This window comes from Lactuca saligna, chromosome 9 (assembly GCF_052625555.1).
Source record: "Lactuca saligna cultivar CGN05327 chromosome 9, ASM5262555v1, whole genome shotgun sequence".
In the NCBI taxonomy this organism is placed as follows: Eukaryota; Viridiplantae; Streptophyta; class Magnoliopsida; order Asterales; family Asteraceae; genus Lactuca; species Lactuca saligna.
The window spans coordinates 48,002,457-48,025,270 of NC_136425.1; the positions used below are offsets into that span (position 1 = coordinate 48,002,457).

Sequence of the window (22,814 nt, forward strand, 5' to 3'; positions counted from 1 at the left end):
AATATTTTTAATACATTTAAACCGTATAAATATGTTTTTTTTCATTTAAAAACCATAGTTTTGTATAAATACATTTTTTTACACTCAAACCATATTTTTATATATAAATATGTATTAGTTATATAAAAATTGTATTTTATATTAAATATGCAATTTTAAAATGTGCTTGGAGGTTTAGAGACGTGTAGTCGATCAAAACTCAGATATCAAGTTTATAACCCATCAAATTTTTACATCTTATTAGAAGTTTATGGTTAGTTTGATTGTCATGATATAACTAATGCTTTGAATGTAAGAAAAAAAACACCTTGTATTTAAATAAAAATATGGTTTTAAATGAAAAAAAATATATTTATACGGTTTAAAATGTAATAAAAAAATATATTTATACGATTTTAAATGGAAAATAGACAAAATTGAGCAAAATTTGATTAATGATGTTCGATTGGAACAAAAAAACATAGTGTCAAAATTGAAATAAAAAATTAAACTTAGTGTCAAAATCGAAAAAAGTAAAAACTTAGTGCTTTTTGTGGAAAAAAAATCAATTTTGACACGTCAGCATATCATGTCAGCATGCCACGTCAAAACTGACACGTCATCATGCCACGTCAGCATGTAACCTGGTTAACCGATTAAGTGGTCAGAATTGTAACAAATTGGAAAACACAGTGTCAAATTGACACAAAAAAAACACGGTGTCAAAATTGAATTTCTATGTAAAAATAGTGTTTTTTGTGTCATTTACCCTTGAAGCTTCATATAATTCTTCTAATGATCTGCTAATAAAAATTGATGTTGAGCATTAAGATATAAAAAACAGAAAAAATGGGTTAAAAAAATTACATACAATTTAAGAAGATACAAAAGCATAAGGCCAAGGGGAGTGGTAACACTCATAACACATTGTCACGTCATATTTTTTAGTGCCACCTCATTTTTAACCATTTAACATCTAATCTTAGCATTTGATAGGGATTAGTAACACTCCTAGCAGAAAGTTGAATTTTTTTTAAACCACAAACAATTAATATAATTTAAGCTATATTTGGGTAAAAATAAGATTTATTAATAAAAAAGGTTAGTAGAAAGTTGAATTTTTATTAAATTTGGGAAAAATCGGATCTCCATATCTAATAAATAAATAATGTTAATGTGCTTCTGCCATGTGTCAAACACTTAACCCAATATTATGCCACATGTCATTGTTTTGCTTCTCCAATATCAATTTCATAACAAAAGTTACCAAATACTAATTACTGATTTACTGAACTCACCCATTGCAAATCCTATAATTTTGCACATTTTACTTAAATTTAATAGTCTATAGTCCATAAAATGTGGTTTTTAAATTTTAAATTTCAATAACATTGTAACACTTAAATTTTCAAACAAAATTTTCGATTTTTATAAAAGCATAATTCCATCAATATTCATAGAAACAACCCCTTTTTAATTGTTCAACAATATATTACAAAATCCCAAGATCAAAATGTCAAGCTCCAAACGTGTGTGTACGGATCAAGCCGGCGCCTTCCCACGGTCGTCACTAGTACCTGAAACAAATAACATCAACACTGTAAGCACAAGGCTTAGTGAGTTCCCAAAATACTACATATAACACATATTAGCCACTCGAGGCTATAACTCTGTGGGTCCGTGCACCCAAACTCTGTGAACCCTCAGGTTCTAACTCTGTGAACCTTCCGGTTCTAGCTCTGTAAACATGCACAGCACCAAACACATAAAAGTAATGCAGTACAACACATAACATACATGGCATACAAATACTCTAACACATAACTCTGGTTACCTACTCAAGGTAAAGTATAGTGAGAAGACTCACCGCGTGTGTCTCGGTAAATCGAAACCCTGAAATCACTAAACACTCGATCCGCCGAGCTGAAGTCCCCCTATAGCACAATATATCTCTAATTAACACTTTCTCAACTAGGGTTGACCATACCATAACAGGACAATCTAGGTCAACGCTGGTCAACGGTCAACTTGACCGGACTCGGCGAGTGCACTATAGCGACTCGGCGAGTCTGAGCGCAATCACCAATTTCCTTGAAACCCTCTCTTGACACGTCGAGCATCCCTTCCCAACTCGACGAGCTCCACCTGGCACGAGTTGTGGGGCCACCACGACTCAACTCGCCGAGTCTCAAGAACGACTCGGCGAGTCCGGTTTGACTCGGTCCACCTATCCATCCTGACTCCCCCTTGACCCACTGAGTTCACTCATCCCAACTCGGCGAGGCCACTCGCTGAGTGGTCGTGCAACATTCAAGCTACTCGCCGAGTCTGTTCTTCGGACTCGGCGAGTCCGTGCCATGCACTGACTCAATCTTGCCCTAAAGGCCAGATCCAGTCCACTAATCCATAGATCCAGTCCCCCCATGCTTATTTAGCACGTAAAGTCACAATCTTGATGCATAAATAACCTCTACATGATCACAAATGATGATTTTGACTCTATTACTTCAATACAAGGCCAAGGACTCCATTTTCACCCATAAAGCTTGATGAGTGAGGCCCTCTGGACCTCTATGGATCCAGATCCATGGTCTCAACTCAAAGAGGGAACAAAAGGGCACCAAATCACCCCATAAATGATCATATTAAGCCCTAACTTGCATCAAGTTTCACCAAACAGGAAATGGTCCGAAAATAATACCTCTAGAGTGATGATCCAAGCTCCAAATCCACGAAATAGCAACCTCCTTTGCTTCCTCTTGCCTAGAGCCTCCTTCTTCTTGCTAAACAACACTCACAAGGTCAAGATTTGCTCTCAATCCTTCACCAAACGCTCAAGAACTCTAGGGACACACTCTGGGGGTTGGATGAGCGCAAATGACGGCCATAAGGCCCCTTAAATAGGCCACAAACCCGGGGATTTAGGGTTCCATAACACAGCGCAGACTCGCCGAGTCCATGCCCTGGACTCGCCGAGTCCAAGCGCGCATCTTCGCTCAATCCCGCGTCTCTACTCGGCGAGTCTGAGCCCCAACTCGCCGAGTCCCTCTTACAAAATAACATAATTAAACTTTCATTATACCTGGTAAAAATCCGGATGTTACAACTCTCCCCCACTAGAACTGGACTTCGCCCTCGAAGTCCCGCTCTAAAACAGCTCTGGATGCTGCTCCCGCATCATATCCTCCGGCTCCCAGGTCATCTCTGATCCCTTCCGATGTTGCCACTGAACCAATACCAGAGGTACCTCCTTGTTCCTCAAAACCTTGATCTTCCGATCCCTAATAGCCACTGGTCTCTCCGCATAGTTCAGGCTTGCATCAACCTGAATATCCTCAAGTGGAACCACTACCGACTCATCGGCTATACATTTCCTCAACTGCGATACATGAAAAGTGTTGTGAATCTGTCCCAACTCTGCTGGTAACTCCAGCCGATAGGCTACCCGGCCCACCCTGGCGATCACCCGAAACGGGCCAATAAACCGGGGTCCCAATTTTCCCCTCTTCCTGAACCGGATCACTCCTTTCCAAGGAGAGACCTTCAGGAGAACAAAGTCGCCGACTTGAAATTCCAACTCGGACCGGCGCCTATCCGCGTAACTCTTCTGCCGGCTCTGAGCGGTCAATAACCTCTGCCTGACCAGCTGTATCTGCTCTGTCGTCTGATTCACGATCTCTGTACTGCCCATTACCCTTTGCCCAACCTCTCCCCAACATATGGGAGTCCGACACCTCCTACCATATAACAGCTCAAAGGGCGGCATACCAATGCTCGAATGATAGCTGTTATTGTAGGAAAACTCCGCTAGAGGCAAATACGAGTCCCAACTACCCCCAAAATCCAATACACAAGCTCGAAGCATGTCCTCGAGTGTCTGTATCGTCCGCTCACTCTGACCGTCGGTCTGGGGGTGGTATGCGGTACTAAAATGCAACTTAGTACCCAATTCCTCATGAAATTTCTTCCAAAAACGGGAAGTGAAACGCACATCGCGATCTGAAATAATCGAGATCGGCACCCCATGCCGAGATACAACCTCCCTCACGTAAACCTCCGCCAACTTCTCTGCTGAAGAACTCTCACTGATGGCAAGAAAGTGAGCGCTCTTTGTCAATCTATCCACAACCACCCAAATTGCATCAACTCCTCTGGCAGTCCTCGGCAATTTGGTGATAAAGTCCATAGTGATCTGTTCCCACTTCCACTCGGGAACCTCCAATGGCTGCAACTTGCCATGCGGTCTCTGGTGTTCGGCCTTTACCCTTCGACAGGTCAAACACCTCTCGACAAACCATGCTACATCCCTCTTCATACAGGGCCACCAATACTCCTTCCTTAGATCCAAATACATCTTCGTGGCCCCGGGGTGGATCGAAAATTTCGATCTATGAGCCTCCTCCATCAATGTAGCACGGGTACCGCCCACAAACGGTACCCAGATCCTGCCCTGATAAGTCATAAGGCCTCGACTATCCGATACAAACTCAGAAACCATCCCAACAACCCGCTCTCTCTTCTGCATCTCCGGACGCACGGCCTCGGCCTGAGCCCCACGAATGGCGTCCAGAACTGGAGTTATCACGGTCAATCTCAAACATACATCTCGCAGGGGAGTACTCTCCGCCCTGCGGCTCAACGCGTCGGCTACCACATTAGCCTTGCCCGGGTGGTACAAGATCTCACAATCATAGTCCTTGACCACATCTAACCATCTCCTCTGCCACATATTTAGGTTAGGCTGATCCATCAAGTACTTCAAACTCTTATGGTCCGTGTAAATCGTACAACGAACCCCATACAAGTAGTGCCGCCAAATCTTGAGGGCGAACACCACTGCCCCCAACTCCAAATCATGTGTGGGGTACCTCGTCTCGTGAGGCTTCAACTGCCTCGATGCATAAGCTATCACATGACCCTTCTGCATCAATACCGCTCCCAATCCTAGGATCGATGCATCACAGAATACCACAAAACCTTCCATACCTTCCGGAAGGGCTAATACTGGAGCTTCACACAACCTTTGGCGAAGCGTCTCAAAGGAGGTCTGTTGCTCGGGACCCCATGCAAATGCCACACCCTTCCGGGTCAATCTGGTGAGTGGAACCGCAATCTTGGAGAAATCCTTAATAAATCTCCGATAATACCCTGCCAACCCGAGAAAACTCCGTATCTCAGAAGGTGACCTCGGCACCTCCCACCTCATCACTGCGTCAACCTTGGCCGGATCGACCAATATCCCCTTCTGGTTAACGAGATGTCCCAGAAACTGGACCTCCCGTAACCAGAAATCGCACTTGGAGAACTTTGCGTAAAGCTTCTCCGCTCTCAAAACCCCAAGCACCTCCCTCAGATGCTCCTCGTGTTGCTCACTAGATCTCGAATATACCAGAATATCATCAATGAAAACAATCACCGACCGATCCAACATCGGCCGACATACCCTGTTCATGAGGTCCATGAACACAGCCGGGGCATTAGTGAGCCCGAAAGGCATCACCACAAACTCATAATGCCCATAACGTGTCCTGAATGCTGTCTTCTGGACGTCCTCGTCCCGCACTCTCACCTGATGATAGCCCGACCTCAAATCAATCTTGGAGAACCAAGATGCTCCCTGTAGTTGATCGAATAAATCGTCGATCCTCGGCAGCGGGTAACGGTTCTTGACCGTCAGCTTATTCAATTCCCGGTAATCAATACACATGCGATGCGAGCCATCCTTCTTCTTCACAAACAAGATGGGTGCTCCCCACGGCGAGCTACTCGGCCGAATAAACCCCTTCCCCAGCAACTCCTGAAGTTGCGAGGATAACTCCTGCATCTCTGGAGGCGCAAGGCGATACGGCACCTTAGCAATAGGTGCGGCCCCCGGAACCAAATCGATGCCAAACTCCACTTGCCTCGCGGGAGGCACTCCTGGTAACTCTTCGGGAAATACATCTGGAAACTCCCGCACCACCGGAACTTCCTCCACAGAGCTCGGTCTCTCGGAGATCACTCGCGTATCCATCACATACGCTACATAACCCTTACAGCCCTGCTGTAAACACTGTCTCGCCCTAGCAGCCGAACAAAAGGCTGATCCAGAACGTGTACCCTCGCCGTACACTGAAAGAACTCCCCCACTAGGATCTCGTATAGTCACCAGCTGTCGCTCGCAATCGATAACCGCCCCGAATCGGCTCAACCAATCCATGCCCACTATAACACAAACATCACCCATCGCAATCGGAATCAGGTCGATCGGAAACTCGACCCCGAATATCTCCAATACACATCCCCGGAAGACCTCTGTAGCACAAATCACCCTGTCGGCGGCTATGGAAACCGCAGAGGCCGACTCAATACTCCACGACTAACACTGATACGCTGACTAAATGCCAAGGACACAAAAGATCGACTCGCACCCGAGTCAAATAACACTAAAGCAGGTACAGAATTCACAAGGAAGGTACCTAAGCATAGCATGATATAAGCATAATATCTCAACACCATAAACAATAATGAAAAGGAAACATACCAGCCACAACGTCGGGCGCGGCGCGGACCTCTTCCGCAGTCAGCTGGAAGGCTCTCCCCCGAGCCCTCGGTGCCTCGGCCTTCACGGGCCGACTCTCTGCAGCAGTAGCTCTGATGGCGGCGGGAGCAGACCCCTGAGATGCTCCGCGCAGCAGCGGACACTCCGCCTTCCGGTGTCCAGTCTGGTTGCAGTGGAAGCACACTGCAAATCCCTTGGGGCAGTCCTTAGCCATGTGCCCCTCCTTGCCACATTTGTAGCAAGACCCTGCCCGACAGGCGCCATCGTGACCCTTGCCGCACTTCCCACAAGTGCGCCCCTTCTGGCTCTCGGGTCTGGGATCAGCGGGCTTGGCCCGCTTGGCTGCCGGCTGGGACTGTGCCGGTCGCCGATCCCTCCCCATAGACTCCGCCTCCTCCCTGTCCTGAGTCTCAAGCTCAATCTCCCTCTTCCGAGCATTTGCCTGAAGCTCGGCAAATGTCCGATACGAGGAGTTCGCAGCGAACTCCCGAATATCCCGCCTCAAAATGCTCAGATAACGGCTCATACGTGCCTGCTCGGTGGACACGTGCTCAGGGCAAAACATCGCCCTCTCCTGGAACATCCTCGTAATCGCTGTAACCGACTCGGTACCCTGCTTGAGGGTCAGAAACTCCTGCGCCAGACGTTCCCTCTCCACCTGAGGAACATACTCATCTCGGAACATGGAAGTGAACCTCTCCCAGGTCACTGCCGAAAGCTCAGTCGGTGTGAAATGCGCAGTCACAAACTTCCACCAGTCCTTCGCTCCCAAGCGAAGCTGGTTCAATGCGAACCGAACCTTCAAATGCTCAGGGGACGAGCAAGTGAAGAAGCATCCCTCCATATCAGATATCCACCTCATAGCTGCCACCGGGTCCTGCGTACCATCAAACTCTGGTGGCTTGGTGTTGCTGAACTCCCTGAACAACATCGCATCACCTCCCTGGGGTCTCGCCGCAGCAATCGCTGCGGTAGCTGCTGCAACCGCAGCCTCAGAAAGAGCGGCATAGCGCTCGTCAAACGTCTCAATCAAAGCGGTCTTAATAGACCCGAACATCTCTGGTATCTCGGCTCTGATGACCGCAGCCACCTCCTCATGAATGATCTGCCGAATATCCTCATCACTAGATCCGGCATCCTCCGGCATGTGTCGTGTCCTCACCATGATCAACCTCTGAAATACAACATGCGATAATTAGAATTCACTCGAACACTCTTACATTCAACAATCCACCCCTCATTGATTCTTGGCATCCCCAGATTCTTATTTGAACTGTGTACCGCTCCGGTGCTTTTAGTAGTACGGGCCCAATACTACTGTCCGCACCGTCTCGGTACACACTCCAAATCGTCCTCTTCGGATCCCAGTCCCCAAGTACTCTATTATTCTTAAATCTCTCTGAACAGATCTCACACAAACCCTAGCTGCTACCTAATTACTCTCAGCATCTCATAGCAGCTCACCATTCCTAAGCTAAGGCATCACAAAACAGGCCACTCTAGCCCTATCAGCAATACCTAGCCTACTCTAGCATGCACACACATCACAATAATAGTTATTACATAACAAAAGATATTTTGGGAATTCACCGTTCGGGCGCTGACTGATCGTACACACGTTTCTTCCTGGAAAACCCTTTACTCTTAGAAAATTTTGGTTTTTATTTTGAAAATATCTCTTCATTTCCTCAGTTTGAGTTCAAATACCCCCGAAGGTGTACCCGAATCCCTCAAACCAAGGCTCTGATACCAATTTGTAACACTGAAATTTTCAAACAAAATTTTCGATTTTTATAAAAGCATAATTCCATCAATATTCATAGAAACAACCCCTTTTTAATTGTTCAACAATATATTACAAAATCCCAAGATCAAAATGTCAAGCTCCAAACGTGTGTGTACGGATCAAGCCGGCGCCTTCCCACGGTCGTCACTAGTACCTGAAACAAATAACATCAACACTGTAAGCACAAGGCTTAGTGAGTTCCCAAAATACTACATATAACACATATTAGCCACTCGAGGCTATAACTCTGTGGGTCCGTGCACCCAAACTCTGTGAACCCTCAGGTTCTAACTCTGTGAACCTTCCGGTTCTAGCTCTGTAAACATGCACAGCATCAAACACATAAAAGTAATGCAGTACAACACATAACATACATGGCATACAAATACTCTAACACATAACTCTGGTTACCTACTCAAGGTAAAGTATAGTGAGAAGACTCACCCCGTGTGTCTCGGTAAATCGAAACCCTGAAATCACTAAACACTCGATCCGCCGAGCTGAAGTCCCCCTATAGCACAATATATCTCTAATTAACACTTTCTCAACTAGGGTTGACCATACCATAACAGGACAATCTAGGTCAACGCTGGTCAACGGTCAACTTGACCGGACTCGGCGAGTGCACTATAGCGACTCGGCGAGTCTGAGCGCAATCACCAATTTCCTTGAAACCCTCTCTTGACACGTCGAGCATCCCTTCCCAACTCGACGAGCTCCACCTGGCACGAGTTGTGGGGCCACCACGACTCAACTCGTCGAGTCTCAAGAACGACTCGGCGAGTCCGGTTTGACTCGGTCCACCTATCCATCCTGACTCCCCCTTGACCCACTGAGTTCACTCATCCCAACTCGGCGAGGCCACTCGCTGAGTGGTCGTGCAACATTCAAGCTACTCGCCGAGTCTGTTCTTCGGACTCGGCGAGTCCGTGCCATGCACTGACTCAATCTTGCCCTAAAGGCCAGATCCAGTCCACTAATCCATAGATCCAGTCCCCCCATGCTTATTTAGCACGTAAAGTCACAATCTTGATGCATAAATAACCTCTACATGATCACAAATGATGATTTTGACTCTATTACTTCAACACAAGGCCAAGGACTCCATTTTCACCCATAAAGCTTGATGAGTGAGGCCCTCTGGACCTCTATGGATCCAGATCCATGGTCTCAACTCAAAGAGGGAACAAAAGGGCACCAAATCACCCCATAAATGATCATATTAAGCCCTAACTTGCATCAAGTTTCACCAAACAGGAAATGGTCCGAAAATAATACCTCTAGAGTGATGATCCAAGCTCCAAATCCACGAAATAGCAACCTCCTTTGCTTCCTCTTGCCTAGAGCCTCCTTCTTCTTGCTAAACAACACTCACAAGGTCAAGATTTGCTCTCAATCCTTCACCAAACGCTCAAGAACTCTAGGGACACACTCTGGGGGTTGGATGAGCGCAAATGACGGCCATAAGGCCCCTTAAATAGGCCACAAACCCGGGGATTTAGGGTTCCATAACACAGCGCAGACTCGCCGAGTCCATGCCCTGGACTCGCCGAGTCCAAGCGCGCATCTTCGCTCAATCCCGCGTCTCTACTCGGCGAGTCTGAGCCCCGACTCGCCGAGTCCCTCTTACAAAATAACATAATTAAACTTTCATTATACCTGGTAAAAATCCGGATGTTACAAACATCATCTGTAAATAAGGTATACAATAAATTTGTCCAACTAAAAACCGGGTATCAAATCCTTAATTATCGATTTTAAAGCTAATATCTCCTAATTTTATAATTTTCTGGATGATTGGCAAATGAAAAGTATACAAATATACACCTTCATACGATAAGAAAGCTTTCACAGTTTCATCATTCGTCTCATTCATGATTCTTTTTCCTGATTCTATTTCATATTCTGCTACTAAACAAGTTCAACACAACAGGTATTCCATCTATTTCTTCCCATTTCCTGTTTGTTTCTTCACATCTTCAAATCTACCACCACTGGAAACACAAAGACAATAGAAAACAATGATACGTTAGTCCTTATAGTAAGCTTCCAGTTTCGGTTTGCTTTCTCATCTTCTGTCACACAAAATCAGTAAATCACACTGAAAAACAACAAACGAACCTATTATTTCTTATTAGTTTCTTATGTTGATTGTTTTTTATATGTTGATAACAACAATGTAGTTTTGTAGAATTATAGAAGTAAAATATTCAAATAAGAAATATATGAAACTATGTTGTTGTCAGTAGACTAAATTCATAAGTTTCCATCCTCCTTTTTTATTTTCTGAATCGATAATCATGGATTTGTCTCACTAACTTTTTTAAGTATTAATCACATTTGTTTTCTTGACTAAATGACCATTTTATCCCTTTCATTTTTTCAAATATAATTTGATTTTTTTTTCTAATAACAACACTCACTTTTTGTTTGAGTTCTTGGAAAATAAGTTATATAATTTATTTTGGTTCACAGTTGATGTTCATTCAAACTCACATTTTGCACCAAGTGATGGTGGCCATTGCAATGACCTTGTATTTTCAAATCCATTTTTCATTAATTAAAAACATGAGGGTAAAATAGGAAATTTTTTCATTAATAAAAAAACATGAGGGTAAAATAGGAAACAAAGGTATGAGGATTTATATAAAGCTTTGTTTTTCAAAGGATAGAGAACTTTTTCTATCATTTATTATAAAGTATTAGCTAAAACTAAGTAACTACAACATTCTTTTGTGTAAATTTAGTTAAGAAAACACAAAATCCCAGCAAACCCACTAAAGAATAATAATCAAAGACACAAAATTCATCAGAGTTTAACAAAGTGGGATCAATTTGAACCGAAATACGAAACTTAAAACATAAGGAAACATAATCTTAACAGATGAGAAAATCAAAAAAGATTAATGTACTCAACCAAGCGGGAACTTTGAAATCCCAAAATAAAATTACATTACCAGGAATTATAAAATTTTAGAAGATATAAGAGATAAATTCGGGATGTAATTTTGTACCACATTAAAAGGTTAAATACCAAGATATTAACTCTTCCACCCCAAACAATTTTCGTCTTCTCCAAAAATATAACCCTAATTTGTTACATGTTAAAATCGCAGCTTCATACTATCTTCATGGTTGAATATATCTCCAAAGTTCCTCCTTTCATTTTGAATCGGAAATCACAGCAAATTGCACCGATTTTTCTTCCGAACATTTTAAAGGAGTTTGATTTTCATTGTGTTATTTTTAATCCCTTTAAGAAATCGTATGGAACAATCTGTTATAACTTCTCTTATTCATGCCTAATTTAAAGTTATAATATAGCCCCTTTACTTTTAAATAACATCATCTTGGTATTTTGTTTTTTATTTTTTTCCTAATAAGTTTTTGGAACTGTATAATTACTTTTTTTTTCTTTAAATTATTTTTTAAATTATTTTTTTAGCTTGAATCATAGATACGTTTATAACTTTTAGTTAGTTAACACAAATTAATATTATAAACACTAATTTACAAAAGCTATATAATTCATCTTCAAGTTTTTTACAATCCTAAATACACTACAAATATTTTTGTTTAATTTTCCATTTTCTATTTATAATAACTATAAATACATAAAGAAATGGAATGAATCAAAACATTATCATTTAAACCAAAAATGTATACAAATTTTGTTTATAAAGAAGTTTTTAGAAATTTGTAAATAGTTTGTAAAATATTAGTTTTCATAACATGTTTTATTATTATTGTTAACAAGACTTTGTTAATTTTTCTTATAAAATTCTTTGTTTTTTTTTATAATATATGTTTATTTTAAAATTTTAATTTTCTTAATTTTCTGATTTATATATCATTTTTTATTCTATAATCGTGGTTTCCACATGTTATAAACTAGTTTATTAATAAAAAAGAGGGGGGTGATTGAATTTTGTTGAATTGTAAATCACTTTCAAGAATTTCCACCAATCACAAACAACGAGTTTCTCTCTCTCCTCTCGTTAAAATTTTGACGAGCTTATATATTGATACAAAATTTAATAAAAACACACTAATCACAAATACTTGAAAAAAATATTAAGAAACAAAGCAAGAAGAAATCAATGTAAGTGGGTAATTCATCGAGAAACAAATTGAGGAACAAAGATGCTATAACAATTGTGGGTGAAATCAATCAAGGAGAGTGAATTGAAAGCAACAATACTTGTAAATACATGGTTTCACAGCTATGAACTTACGACAATGAGTTTTTACTGCAACGGCTAGGGTTTTGAGGCACAAACATTATCGTCAAAGGTTGTGGCATCTTCAGTGATGATCGGCGATCGATCTCGTCGGAGAGAAAATTAAGAGGAGGAGGGAGATCACAGCAAGACATTCCGAACATATTTTAGGCGTTGGGCAACAGAGAAAAAAACGACCCTTAAAGTTAATAGCGCCAAGATCTAGGTGACATATCGGTGGTGGGATAACGTTTCTCGGGTGTTTGCAAAATCCTGGTTTCAAATAGCGTTCTGAAATATCGAAGCCAAGATTATCGTTGATATCGGCTGCTATTTCATCAATATTTCAATACCAGTATCCTATTTTTTTTTCAGCTATTTGATTTTTTTGGGGATTTTTATATAAATTTATTTAAAAAAATAAAATAAAATAAGTACTTTGATATGGATTAGCCCACAACTTGTAATATTATAATCATAATCACATTTCGTTAACGTTGTGACCTGACCTAATCAGAACTCGGAAAAAACTAGATAGAACCAAGTTAGAACAAATAAAGATATAAAGCCTTAGTTAATTTGTAATTAAACCTCAAATAATGCATCTAATTTGTAACCGTAATCAAACCTTAGTTTTTTATTTTTATTTATTTTTATTTATTTATTTATTTATTTTTAACAACAAATATATTCTACTCTTACTCTACTTCTAATTCTCCACATATATCCCTTATAGGATTTGAACCCTTGACCTTAATGAGAGAGGGCAACACATACCATTGGGCTAGAAGCTCTTTGGTATCAAACCTTAGTTATTCATTTATTTTGTAACTCTTTTTGTGCAACATGTTATAGTTTTAACTAGTAAAGTGGTTAGTTTTTGTGATTATATATATATATATATATATATATATATATATATATATATATATATATACCGCAATCCTACCGTGAGAACTGCTATTTGAAATCACGGCAAGTGATCACTACAAGATTTTAGACTGCAATAACTGTATAGCTTAAAATATATAAAAATTTGATCAACTTTTTTATATTAACTTGATAATTGAAAAAAGTTACGTATACATATTTATATATAATAAAGTCTATAAAATTTTTAGGTCCTTTTAAAATATGAGTTCTGGACGGTCGTTCATATCATCCACCCTCTGGAACGGTCCTGGATGACAAGGGACGTACATGGAGAATAGAGAGGAACGAAGGAGATGAATCCCTGGGTTGTTTTTTATTAGTCCGGCATCATTCAATTCTTCATATTAGGAATGATTTTAGGAACAATTAAAAAAATATGAGATAAAATTGGAAACTAAAAATACTTAAATTGATTTATTTAATAATTTATATGTATTTTATGAATTTGATTCCATGGATAAAGGTGCATAATATAATTATGCATCTTTTTTATTTAAACCATAAGTGTAAGGGTTAAAACATTAGTTCTATAATTCTATAAGTTTCTTATAGTTTTATATTGATCTTTTTTATAAGTTTCTTATCCTAAACAATGGAATCCAGGAATAAGAATGATACGACTGAGTGATTTGATTTCAAAAACAAAGAAAATTCCCTTCCTGATTTTTTGAGATTAGGATAAACCAACCTTGATATTTCCATTGTATTAAGCGGAAAACAAAATGGCTGAAGCGTATTTTCAGTATTTCACATTGAAACTTTTAGGCCGGAAAAAAAAATCTGGGGATGGGGTGATAAGATGCCACATGACAATATATGTATTATATTATTAGTTTTATTAGATAGACAGAAGTAGATAGATAGAGGTGGATAAGATAAGATATGGAAATTTTCTATTTCCATAAAAATAAGGAAAGCAATTGATTTTGATATAAGTGACATGTAAAATTACCACAATGCCCTTTTTCAGGTTAATTTTACAAATTAATCACATTCATTGATGCCCTTTTTCAGGTTAATTTTATAAAATTTTCACATTAATTGGACTAAATTAGATCAAAGAATCCTAACGAATTCTCACCTTATGTATGTTGTAGCTCAAAGAGAAAGAACCCCTGGGCTGATGGAGTTATAGAATTTAATTATATTGTTGACTGTAACCCCACCGCCCATCCCATTTATTCCTACCGAATTATAGAATTTAATTGGTGCACTGTATCACTTTCACAACAATATAATTAAACCACTTCTAATATGTTAAAACTTTTCTTGTGGTGCAATAACGCTTACATTCCTATAACTATGTTACAATAATAATACCTCTCATATTAAAAACAACAAATATGTAACGATCTGTTAATGGCGCCATGTGTACGTACTTGATGTTGTATTAGTATATTTCATATAAAAAACTTTCATGTTATGAATCCATTTGAACGTGTGATCACTTTCATGTTTTTAATCCTATTGAACGTGTGATCGACACAGTTAGACGTATACCATTTAAATAGAATATGGTTGTACTTGCACTTGACCCTGACACCTTGTGGACCATTATATCTTATCTAAAACAAACAACAAAGGTCCTCTTTACCTTTTTTTCGTATTATTTTAATAAATTTTTGTTGTTTTTTTTTTCGAAAATCATGCTTATAAAAGGGTATACCAACATCAAAATCAGAATTCCAAAGCATGCACCAAATTTCAGAATGGGAACTCTCAACCAATCCCCTATTAAATCTTTAATTTCTAAAATCATTCAAGATCTCAAGGTCACCATCCATGACACCATCAATATCTTTCCTTCACATGAGACCGAAAAGCAATCGATGTTTTTATCAAACATCGACCAGGTTCTCAATTTTAACGTGGAAACTGTCCATTTTTTTGTGGCGAACCCTCGGTTTCCGCTACAAATAGTGGAAGAAAAGCTTAAATCTGCACTGAGTGAGGCGTTGGTTGTATACGATTTCTTGGCAGGAAGGTTGAAGTTGAACCTTGAGTCTCAAAGGTTTGAGCTTGATTGTAACGGAGCCGGGGCTCAGTTTGTGGTGGGTAAGAGTGAGTTCGAGTTGGGTGAAATTGGTGATTTGGTGTATCCAAACCCTGGTTTCAAACAACTGGTACAAAAGAGCTACGATGATTTGGCCATACATGATAGACCACTTTGCATTATTCAGGTATATTTATTTACATGATTTAATTGATAAACGTTTACAAAGTTTAGAAAATCATAAATTCAAAAAAAAAAAAAAAAAGCCCATAAAAAACATTAGTTTTGCCGATGAGCTTATACACGTAGCAGAAATACAACCCGTCTTAATTTTTAAGAAAAAATGTGAAGAACTATATTGTTTTTCAACTTAATCTTATGATGATAAAATGCAACATATTTATAGAAAACGGAACAGTTAATAACAGAAAAAGGAAAATACTAAATAATCTATGACGTTAACCCTTAATAAGCTATTAATGGAATAATCCTGATATTCATATTATTTTTTTTAATTTAAATAACTTCTAGATTAGATTACATATGAATAAAGAAAGGATGTCAATTGTTGATGTACTAATTATTTATTTTCCATAGAACCCAATTAGGGCTGTAAACGAACTGAACGTTCGGCGAACCGTTCGTGAACTGTTCGACGGGAAGTTCGTTTATGTTCGTTTATTTAATAAATGAACGAACATGAACAAAAATTATCGTTCGTTTAGTTAAATGAACGAACATGAACAATGGTCTCGTTCGTTCATTTATGTTCGTGAACGTTCGTTTACGTTCGTTTATGTTCGTTCGTTTAAGTTTATTTATATTCATTTATATTCAATTAGTTTTTATTATATTGCTATATTATTATGTTCATATATGTTTAATTGTGTTTTTTTTTATATCTTTGTTCGTTTATGTTTGTTCGTTTATGTTCGTTTAGCATGTTCACGAACATAAATGAACGAACATGAACAAAGTAATTTGTTAAACGAACGAACACGAACAAGAAAATCTCGTTCGGTTATCCGTTCGTGTTCGTTTGTTGTTCGGCTAACTTAAACGAACGAACATGAACAAGACCTTGTTCGTGTTCGTTTGGTTCGTTTACAGCCCTAAACCCAATTATATATATATATATATATATATATATATATATATATATATAGAAAGAGAGAGAGAGAGAGAGAGAGAGAGAGAGAGAGAGCTAGGTTCAGATGTTGATTGACATCTATTGTGCGGACGTGTGGACAATACTATTCTGTCAGAATGATAAAGACCATATATTGTTCAATAATATAAATACGTTCAATCGTATATAACTAGTCGTTCGCATACATTCTCACTAATTAAATCGTCTATAATGTTATTATAAACTTATTATTATTATTATTATTCTGTTAGAATGTTGTCAGAATGTTTATTGAGTTATTTTCTGTAAAAATAGAAATGAGGGAAAAATGAATAATAATTAGTGAGAATTCATGAAAATAACGATGGTTGTATAAAATTAAACGTAGTAAAATTATTAAACATCTTATTCTCTTAGTAATTCTCGTAGAATAACACTCTCCACACGTACGCATAATAGTTGTTTATCCGCATTATAACATATATATATATATAGAGTTAGAAAATATATGTGACTGTTATGTACCTAATATTAGGTATAGAACCATCAAAAACTACATAAATTTAACAAAATTCAATCAAATATTTCTATGGTATTTGTTGTATCCTCTATTAGAGCTTATAAATGGCTTCATATATATTTTTCATTGAGTTTTATAAGTTTATTTTTTGCACCACAAACCGTATATAAGAATATTTTATCAATTACATGTAGTTAAGTATATTGAAATTTATTACAGAAAACTATAATGAACGATTGAAATTGTTCATTAGAAACTCGATAAACGCTTCCCATAATCCATAAAATAAAATAAAATAAAATAAAATAAAAAAAACAATGCAAGTATACACAAGGTAGGTTTCGGAGAAAGTTATGAACTTTCTATTATAGGTTTTATAAAAAAAAAACATTTGAAATACATAGATGTTTGGAAATGAATTACAAAATAAACAATTATATGGGTTCAAAAGCAATAGAAAGAAGCTAACCGTGAAAGAAAATTATGTTTTTTTAATTAAAATGATGTCAACTTAGATGGTTCCATACCTAATATTATATACATGACAACTACATATTCACTTTTCTATATATATATATATATATATATATATATATATATATATATATATATATATATATATATATATATATATATATATATATATATATATATATATATATATATGTGTGATCAAAACCATGTAAGGGTATATACCCAATTTTGGAAAAGAAAAATCTGGAATAGAATATATGATGTTAAAACATGATTATGCCAATTGCAACTTTACCAAGATGAAAAGTATTTATTAGCATTAACATCAAAAAAGTATCTTATTTTTAGTTTTTACACGATATATAATATGGTTAATATATTATTAGAATAATCCTCTTAATTCTTAAATAAGGCAATTTAAGTAATTGTATTCACCAACGGCTTGTTACCGAGCAGAATCAGATGTTCTCCTTATTCCTTAAAATCGAGGATTTAAAAAAAGTAAATTTATTTCTACTCGTTAATAATATGATATAAACTAAATGGATACACCGATAAATAAATAAACCTGAGATGTTAAAAAAACTTTTTTAACCTTTTACTCTAATATTAAATGTTGTAGACTTGTAGCCATTGTTCATCTCTTATCTGGCACGTGCATGTGAAGGTGCCGAAGTAAAAGCCTAGAGAAAATTATTTAGGGCAGGTAGCCATTGTTCATCACTTATTTATGATACCGAAGGCTGCAGTTATTTACCTTTTTCTCATGGTCACCATTATGCAACGTTTAGGTTCTATTATTTTGACTTTATAAAGTCGAAACTATGATCAGTTTTATAATAGTTCAAAACTAACCATTTTATTTTTATCTTAAATTGCAATAATCTTTTCTAAAACATCTAAATGATTGCAAAACTGGTTTCCAAATAAAGATTCAGTTTGTTTTTAGTTAACCAGTTGATATACATATCATATATCAATAAAATAATCCGTGTGAGTAATGAATATGGTAAAATTTCCTGTGTTTTGAACAGTTAACATCCTTCAGATGTGGGGGTTTTGCAATTGGTGTGGCAACAAACCATGCAATTTCTGATGGCATAAGCGTCAAAACTTTCCTAGAAAACTTAGCTTCTTTGGCTGCTGATAAACCCCTCGCTACCACTCCCTGCAACGATCGCCACCTCCTGGCAGCAAGATCGCCACCGCAGATCCAATTCGACCACCCCGAGCTGCTCAAGATCCCAACCGGAATCGACTTCCCAAGCCCTACGGTTTTCGACACCCCAGAAGGTGAACTCGATTTCAAGATCTTCAAGCTGACCTCAAACGACATAGCCCACCTCAAGCAGAAGGCCAAAGATGAACCCTTTTCGACCAACGCGAAAATCACAGGGTTCAATGTGGTTGCCGCGCATGTTTGGCGGTGCAAAGCCTTGTCCTACGGCACCGATTACGACCCAGAGAGGGTTTCCACGGTTCTGTACGCCGTAGACATCCGGTCCCGGTTGGGTCTGCCGCCGTCATACGCCGGCAACGCTGTTCTGAGCGCGTATGCATCTGCGCGATGCAAGGAGATTGAAGAAGGTCCGCTGTCGAAGCTGGTGGAGATGGTGACTGAAGGTACTAAACGGATGACGGGTGAATATGCACAATCTGTGATTGATTGGGGAGAAGTGAACAAAGGGTTTCCGAATGGTGAGTTTCTGATTTCGTCTTGGTGGCGATTAGGATTTGCAGACGTGGAGTATCCATGGGGGAAACCAAGGTACAGTTGTCCGGTGGTTTATCACCGGAAAGATATAATATTACTATTTCCGGACATCGTCGGAGAGAGCAACAATGAAGTCAACGTCTTGGTGGCTTTGCCTAGGAAAGAAATGGAAAAATTTGAGGACCTATTTCACAAGTTCCTGGCATGATCATTGAAGTCTTTAAAAAGTTCCTTGGTTAATTTGGTTTTGAAGCATATATGATATTTGTATAATACACACAACAAATGTAATGTAATTATGTAATTGAAGTACTTGAATTTGTAATGTATTTCAACATATATGAATATAGCTATAATAAGTTGTCTAAACTATATTAAAATATCAATTTGTATGGATCCTGTTACGGTTTTGACCATATATAGCGAATATCATGAAGACGAATGAAGAGCTACAAGAACATATTCACCTGAATTTGCAAAACCGGCCAATTCATCTTCCATCCTTAGTTGCTTGTAAGTTGTTTCATTCCACTTTATGCAATCTTTATCCTAATTAAAGCTCATTTGTAAACATAGGCTATGATAATCATGAACTAAATTTAAAAAGCATTGAACAAAACATGCAGTGAACGTTTCGTAAACTGTTCAACTGAAATCAGAAAGTTCCTTTATATTTGTTTATTTAAAAAATATCAAATGACATAAGAGTTGTAACCTTTTACTCTTATTTTATGACACATAAGACACCCATTTTCTTGATTTTTTTTTTTTTATATTTTTGATCATTTACCCAGTAAGTAGTCGGTAAATAGTCACCTCTCGACTACAACGAATGGGCAAAAGACAAAAAACTCACTACACTTTAGCTTCCTCTTTGTTTTCGTCACTTTTAAAATTTTTAATTTGCACAATGCATTTATCTTCTTGAGTTATTTTCCAATGTTGATCACGTAACAAGCTATACCTCGTTTTGTCTATTGTTATGATCCTAATGTGGCTTTTTTCTTATGCGACTGCCAACATGGATAGTGATGTGGCCCTCCGATATTTTTTTAGGTTAAGTAGATTGCTTTTGTTTCTCTCATTGCAGCAGAAAGTGAATACCAAAACAACTCAATTGAACTCTATTTCACTTTACAAAGAAAAAGAAATCAATCCTCTTTATAATCATCAAGTGTAACATCCAAAAAAAACAGTGGTAGAATTTTCATTTTTCAATCACCCAATAATACAACCAATTTGTTCCAAATCAACCATAGTATAAAGTATTTTCAACATCGGAGTGAAATTAAATGTCAATGCAGAATAAAATCAAGGGTATGTTGTGCGATCACGTCGGATCGTTACCTTTCGAACTGGATGTACCTAAAAATGCTAAACCACAAAATCGTAACCACAAAGCTTAGTGAGTTCCCCAAAATACCACATACCAACATACATTGTTATAGGCTACCAATATGGTTTTACATACAAGTGTCATGGGTTGCCTCATGGTCTTTCATACCATTATCGTGGGTTGCCCTCATGGTCTTCCCTTGCAGTGCCTTGGCTACCCAAGGTCTTATACACAAGTGTCATAAGCTACCTCTATAGTCTTTTATACAAATGTCACGGGATACCCCTAGTGTAACACCTGATTCCCGATACATATTTAATTCAAGGTTTATTGTATTTGTTTTGAGACTCGACGAGTTGATGGCCCAACTCATCGAGTAGAGTCGTGGCCGTGGGGGAGTTTAAGTGGCCTACTTGACGAGTCGGGAGCCTGACTCGGCGAGTAGGTATTGTTTGAGTGAGAACCTAAATCTTAGGGTGTTCACCCTATTTAAACAACTTATCCCAGCCTCCTTCGTACCTATCACTCCCATAAGACAGTATATCAAAACCCTAGCCTTGTTTGTGTGCTCTAAGGCCATTTTGGTGTATTTTGATGGGTTGTTGTCACACCCCAAAACCGGAACGGCGGAAACGTTCTGGGGTGGATGACGTCATGTCAAGTATCACAACACATGCATTATAGTAATCAAAGTACAACAAAACATTTCATTAATAGTAATAGTTTTACATGGTTACATCAATACATCAAAGTAATACAAATAATCGAATAGATACAGCGCAGTACTAAACTATCTTCACCAACAGTTCCGAGATGTACCTGTCTAATGCTAACCTGAGAATACAAGTTATTTGAAAAGCGAGTATCAACATTTTTACAAATGCTGGTGAGTTCATAAGTATTTAGTGACATTTCATTCAAATAACTTCATAAAGTAATAGTTTAAGTGTTTACAGTGTATTAGAGTTCTTTCCAAAAAATCCTATATTTTCTTTAATCAAAGCAGCCTTCTACCAAGACTGGTCAGTGTTATGTGGTAAAAGTGGTTTTCCCTTGATTTCTATCATTATCAAAATACTGAATTTGATTATTAAAGAAAGCAAGAGACGACAGGGAAATAACATATGCCTCAGCAGTGAGGACTGCTGACTAAGGCAAAGGAATCATAGACTCCAGGAGAGTATTGAACGAACGACACGCCTGGCTCAGTCTAACAAATAGAGACACAGACCCCAGAAGGTACCAAATGAAAGGTACAGCTAGTAAGGCCCAAAACAGTGAATACAAACCGCATGCAATATCAAATGAAAGATATGTCTAGCCAGGTCTAAAACAGTGAATACAGTGGATACAGACCCCAGACATCATCAAATGAGAGATACGTCTTGTAGGGTCAAAACAGAGGAGACAGATCCCAGACAGTATCAAATGAAAGATACGTCTTGTAGGGTCAAAACAGTGTGACTCTGAAAATGAATTACCAGCATACAGTGTAAATTGCTGGCGAAATACCATTACCTTAAAGCCATGAATTATAAGGTAACCCGGGATACTCGTAATCATATTAACCGACACTAGAGTACCAGACGCCCTACAAGCGTCTATATAATGTGACATTTGTCACCCCTTGGCTTGGTGAGCCGTGGACTGTAGCTAGTAGTCAGGGTGCGGGGGTGTCAATCCCGTATAGATATATACACACAATGTCCGCTCTCCCTACAGGAGACTCTGGTTACCAACTAGACGACGGAGAAGGCCACGTCCCAAAGATGCATCCCCAAATAGAGGATAGTATGTTTCTAGAGGGGAGTGGGTTTCTAATGTAAGTGTTGTAATAAAGGTAGAGACTTCCAAACAGTGGGTAGTGTGTTTCTAATGTAAGTGTAGACTAGAGGTAGAGACTCTTAACTGAACTGACTAGAGAATTCCTGTATATCTATGCTTATGTACATAATATATAACTAATGAATCGAACGACCTTCGGATGGACATCCGATCCCACCATACCACATCTCAACGAAGAAAAGGAAATAGGGCTGAAAAGCCTTCCTAAGTCCTTCAATCATTATTTATATGCATCTATACAAGCACAAACATAGATCTAACTACGCTTGAGTGTGTATCAAGTGGTATCATACAGTGAAGTATAAGTGTACGGTGGAACATCTGAGTCGTGAAGTATAAGCGTA

General features: G+C 38.3%; 1 protein-coding gene across 1 annotated transcript; it reads left to right on the top strand.

Annotated features, from left to right (window-relative positions):
• The first annotated feature begins 15,151 nt into the window (after positions 1–15,151).
• On the top strand, positions 15,152–19,612 carry LOC145018379 (acyltransferase GLAUCE-like). The gene is made up of 2 exons (XM_078976276.1): positions 15,152–15,639; positions 18,610–19,612. Exons 1-2 carry the CDS (start codon positions 15,169–15,171, stop codon positions 19,495–19,497), a joined length of 1,359 nt encoding a protein of 452 aa, XP_078832402.1. The 5' UTR covers positions 15,152–15,168; the 3' UTR covers positions 19,498–19,612.
• Positions 19,613–22,814: the final 3,202 nt, after the last annotated feature.